The sequence below is a fragment of the Drepanopeziza brunnea genome (genome assembly GCF_022702325.1).
Source record: "Drepanopeziza brunnea f. sp. 'multigermtubi' strain 214-2 chromosome Unknown ctg5, whole genome shotgun sequence".
Lineage (NCBI taxonomy): Eukaryota > Fungi > Ascomycota > Leotiomycetes > Helotiales > Drepanopezizaceae > Drepanopeziza > Drepanopeziza brunnea.
In genome coordinates this window covers 429,774-434,833 of record NW_027094068.1, presented here as the reverse complement: position 1 = coordinate 434,833, position 5,060 = coordinate 429,774, and the positions used below count along the sequence as shown (strand labels likewise).

The window sequence follows — 5,060 nt, the reverse complement described above, 5'->3', positions numbered from 1 at the left end:
ATGTCGAAGACCATGAAAGCAGTCGTCTTCGATGGCCCCTTGAAGATCTCTGTGCAGGACCGGCCGGTCCCTAAGATTCAGGATCCGACGGACGTTATCATCAAAGTGAAGTACACTGCACTATGCGGAAGGTAAATTCGGTTTCTGTACTCGTCGGTGCCGAGGTGCCATACTGATGATGCCAGTGAACTTCATGTTTTCCGCGGCCATCAACCCAGTGAGACGGATTTCATCATGGTAAGTACTTACCGTTAGAACCCCCCCCCCCCCCGCGAGACAGCCAGAATGGTGGACAGGAAGAAGGGAAGGAGACGTCTGGGCTGATACTCATGGATAGGGCCACGAAGCGACCGGCCAAATCATTGAAATCGGGTCGGCCGTCAAGAACCACAAGGTCGGCGACACGGTCGTCATGCCCTTCACCGTCTCCTGCGGCGATTGTTTCTACTGCCAGCGCGGCTTCTCTTCCCGGTGCGCCAAAAGCCTCCTGTTCGGCTGCCCCGTGCTTGACGGCGGCCAGGCGGAATACATGCGGGTTCCGCTCGCCGATGCCACGGCCGTCACGGCTCCGCCGGGCATCGACGAGAAGAAGCTGGTGCTGATGGCAGACATCTTCCCCACGGGCTACTTCGGCGCGCAGAACGCCTTCAAGGGCTTGGACGCCGAAACTATAAGTCAGAGCGTCGTCGTGCTGATCGGCTGTGGTCCGGTGGGCTTGTGCGCCCTCATCAATGCGCTGGAGTACAAACCCAAGATCGTGCTCGCGGTCGACCGCGTCGAGTCGCGGCTCGCGCTTGCGAAGAAGCTGGGCGCGGAACCGTGGAATGATCAGCAGGATCGGGAAGGGTTGGAGAGGCGCGTGAAGGAGCTGACGGATGGGAGGGGGGCGGATATGGTGATTGAGGGCGTGGGACACGCTGATGCGCTGAAGATGGGCTTCCAGCTGCTGAGGCCGTGGGGCGTGATCAGTAGTTTTGGGGTGCATCATGAACCGATTCCCTGGACGGGCGATGAGGCGTACGGGAAGAATCTGAGGGTGCAGATGGGGAGGTGTCCCGTTCGGAGTAAGCACCACACACCCGTCCCCCTTCGTTCCCCTTTCTTGAGGATTTGAGGATGGGGAGGGAAGCATCTCACACCTACCATGCTGATAATGATGATGTAGGCCTCTTCCCGGAAGCGCTGGCGATGTTGCAGAAGCACCAGGATAAGCTAGAGTAAGTCCCCCATGGAAAAATGCCGGAGGAACGTCCGTTGACCAAAAATAGTTTCATGACAGACAAGTTCATGCCGTTAAGCCAGGCGGCCGAAGGATACGACATCTTTAATAAGATGCAAGTGCAGAAAGTGGTGTTCGTGCCGGAGCATTCGAGCTGAGAAACCCGTACTGTAATTAATGTATGAAGTCCAACTAGACATTTGGAATTGCAGACTCAAGCAGGCAAAGAAATAATCGAAGATGGAAAATTCAACGCGGAGGATTTGTAAATGGAAAAGGGAATTGGGAATGTCTCGTCGCTGAGCCCGTCCGTCCGTCTGCCACCTTGTGAGGTGAGCTAGGACGGGTAGATCACGTGATATAATAAACTGGTTTCGTCACGTGTCGTTTACGGAAACGTTTCTCGTTTAGTCTTTCTTCTCCGTCTCATGTTTCGCCGCTCCGAATTCCCGTCTCAAACTCAACTCTCAGGTCAAACTCTACTCTCACGTTCACCGTGCATCGACGCCGGATCTCACATCCATCATATCGCACCTCCGGGAATAGGGCGGGGCGGAGATGGCCGCCTCCTCTACCGTATCTGATAGAATTGATACCTATTATCAGATCAGGCATCCGTCTCGTCCAGGAAGAAGCCTCGGGGGGGATGGGAATTTGGAATCGGGAGATGCATCTGGATCCTGGCCCGGCCGGAGTCTGGACCTGGCTAGACCTGCTGGGCCCAGCGCGGCGTCTTGGCTGGCGGGGAGCAGCAATTTACTTTGTGTTCGTGTTACGGGTAATAAGGAATCTTGTGCTGATGAGATGCAAGTAGTACAGTATATTTAAGAGTATTGGACGGACGGGAGGGGACATGGACGGGGACGGGGACAGGGACGGGGACGGGGACGGGGACGGGGACGGGGACGGGGACAGGGTGATGTCGCTCGAAGGAAGAGAGAGGGCAAAGGGAAAAAAGGGAACACATCGACGATACCGGTCTCTTCTGCAGCGCTGGTCGATGCTGATGCTGATGCTGAAGCTGATGCTTGATGCCGAGGCCGAGGCTACAACAACAATCAGAGGAATGAGAGTAATTACCGTAGGGCTGAGCATAATGCAACACACCATGCGGTCGGAATGTACCGGCTTGGCCTTACTCGGCCTTCATCTTACTACGTATTTCAAGTTTGAGCTGGAGGACATCTTGGACACCTTGGACATGTTGGAGATACTACCACCTACCGGTACTGGACACGCTGGACATGCTGGACATGCTCGCCTTCGCGAAGCCTGGGCGAACCAGGGCAGGGCAGGGGAGCCCAGAGTTGCAGAGTTGCAGACTTGCAGACTTGCGGACTTGCAGTGCCCAAATCGTAGGTAGTACCGTACGGTACCGGTTACGCACTTCTTATTTGTTACATCTACAGAACTCTGTAACCGTCCTCACTCACGTCCGCTCTCTCTCTCTTTCTCTCTGTCTCTTTCTCTCCGACTTCTGGCTTCCTCACCCATCTGTCGGTCTGTCTCTCTTTTCCGAGTCTTTGACTTTCACTCCCCTGTCAACTCGCTACTTTGGCCCTGCTACACGGACACGCTGTTACTTCTGCCGCTCACACTCTCTCAATCTGCGCTGTTTGATTCCACGCTCGACTAATTACGAGGAAACCACCACCAACCATCCCTATTACCACAGCGGTCCAGCCACCTACAATCCCCCATCACAACAACACACTTCGAACAGCACAGTCACAACGACACGGTCACCACGACAAACCTACTATCAACCTACTATCAACCTACTATCACCGTCCTGCTTCCAATACTGCCCGCCAGCGTCGCTGCTGCCGTCACGTCCGCCTGCTCCTGTTCCTCATACCTCCCACCCTCTCCTCTTCACCTTCACCCTCGTCCCCCTCGTCTACGACTATCCACTCCCATGAAGATAAACTCGCCCGTCAGTATGGCCTTCGCACCGCCACGGCGGAGCTCCGGATGGGCCAGGATCCTGCTGATGTCGATCCTCATTGTCTGCGCCCTCTTCTACATGCGCAACCCGCACCCGACCCTCTCCATGAATGAGCCCATGGATGCGACACCAGGCCATCTGCCAGGCACCCCCGCAGATTCAGCGAAGCCCCAGAAACCTGCTGCTGAAGCGCACCCGATCGATACCCTGATCAAAGCTGCCGATAAAGTCTACGAGGACCTGTTGAAGAAGGAGAGCCACGATATCAAGAGCGCGGCCGCAGATTACAGAAAACGGCGCGGGCGCCACCCTCCCCCTGGCTTCGACCTCTGGTACAAGTTTGCGACAGAGCATGGAGCGGTCATGGTGGAGGATTTCTTCGATCAGATCTACCACGACTTGGCGCCCTTCTGGGGCCTTCCGCCAAGTACCATGCGGAAAGAGGCGTGGGACTACGAGATGACCATCAATATCCGGAATCACACTGCAGTAGCAGGCAGTGATTGGTTCTGGACGCGCATCTGGCAGAACCTGACACAGACGATTGAGCACTTGCTGCCGGATATGGATTTGGCCCTCAATGCGATGGACGAGCCGAGAATCGTGGCGCCGTGGGAGGAGATAAGCAAGCTGATGGAGATAGAGCAGCAAACGCGCAGTATGCCTCCTCCCGCGGAGGTCGTCACGGAATTCTCGTCGTTGTCCGCGAAGCCGGAGCCCGAAGTTAAAGTGCGGGATAAGAACTGGGAAAATACTCGTAGGTCTTGGTGCACCAGGAACACAAATCGCTTTACTGACTTCTCAGGTCCTTTCTGGAAGGTTGCATCCAGAGGCTGCCATCCCGAGAGTCTGGCGCGTACAACAGAAGACATGACAGACTTCTCCCATACGGCCCAGATCTCCCTTGCCAACACGGTTCCACATACCTACAAAGGCTATGTTTCGAATTTCACCTTGTCATCCGATTTCTGCCACCAGCCAGACCTGCAGGCTCTCCACGGCATGATGATCAACCCGCTCTCGGTGTCCTCCACCAAGACGTTCTTTCCTATGTTCGGCGGATCCAAACTGCCCACGAACAACGAAATCCTGCTCCCTGCGCCCATGTACTGGAATGGCGAAGAGCGCTTCTCCGGCGGTGACGACCACGGTCTGCCCTGGCTCGAGAAGCAAAACAAGGTCATCTGGCGAGGGGTAGCAACCGGAGGCCGCCACAACGAGCTCAACTGGAAAGGCTTCCAACGTCACAGATTCGTCGCCATGACCAACGCAACCCAAGTCTCGGGCGCCGAGGCCTGGACTCTGCACCCTGACAACTGGGCCCTCCCGACCACAAACTTTAATCTGGCCGCGCAGCAGGAGAATAGGCTAGGCGAGTGGACCAGCGAGTGGGCCGACACGGGCTTCATGGACCTGATGTGCCCGCCCGAAGAGGCGAGCTGCGAATACATGAAACATCATTTCAAAATGCTGCCTGGTATGAAGATGGCTGAGCAGTTTGGCCGGAAGTATGTCCCCGACATCGACGGCAACTCCTTCTCTGGGCGGTACCGGGGCTTCCTGTTGTCCACGTCCCTGCCGATCAAGGCGACGATCTTTAGAGAATGGCACGACTCGCGGCTGGTGCCGTGGAAGCACTTCGTGCCGATGGACAACCGGTTCATGGACTTTTGGGGCATCATGGAGTACTTCTTGGGGTACGAGGGGGAGAATATCAAGATTGAGGGACACGATGAGCAAGCACAGAAAATCGCGGAGGAGGGCCAGAGTTGGGCGAACAAGGTGCTCCGGCGGGAGGACATGCAGATCTATGTGCTGAGACTTCTACTGGAGTACGCAAGGCTGTGCGACGATCGGAGGGAGAAGATGGGCTGGGTGGAGGATCTGTTGTGA

The 5,060-nt window shown here is 56.0% G+C and overlaps 2 protein-coding genes across 2 annotated transcripts; both read left to right on the top strand.

Annotated features, from left to right (window-relative positions):
• On the top strand, positions 1-1,377 carry L3040_003589 (uncharacterized protein; the record flags this gene model as incomplete). Its single annotated transcript, XM_007293638.1, has 5 exons — positions 1-131; positions 186-237; positions 338-1,064; positions 1,166-1,217; positions 1,269-1,377. The coding sequence occupies 5 exons, from the start codon at positions 1-3 to the stop codon at positions 1,375-1,377; spliced, it is 1,071 nt and encodes a 356-aa protein (XP_007293700.1).
• A 1,784-nt stretch (positions 1,378-3,161) lies between these two features.
• Positions 3,162-5,060, top strand: L3040_003588 (uncharacterized protein; the record flags this gene model as incomplete). Its single annotated transcript, XM_066156473.1, has 2 exons — positions 3,162-3,924; positions 3,973-5,060. The coding sequence occupies 2 exons, from the start codon at positions 3,162-3,164 to the stop codon at positions 5,058-5,060; spliced, it is 1,851 nt and encodes a 616-aa protein (XP_066012058.1).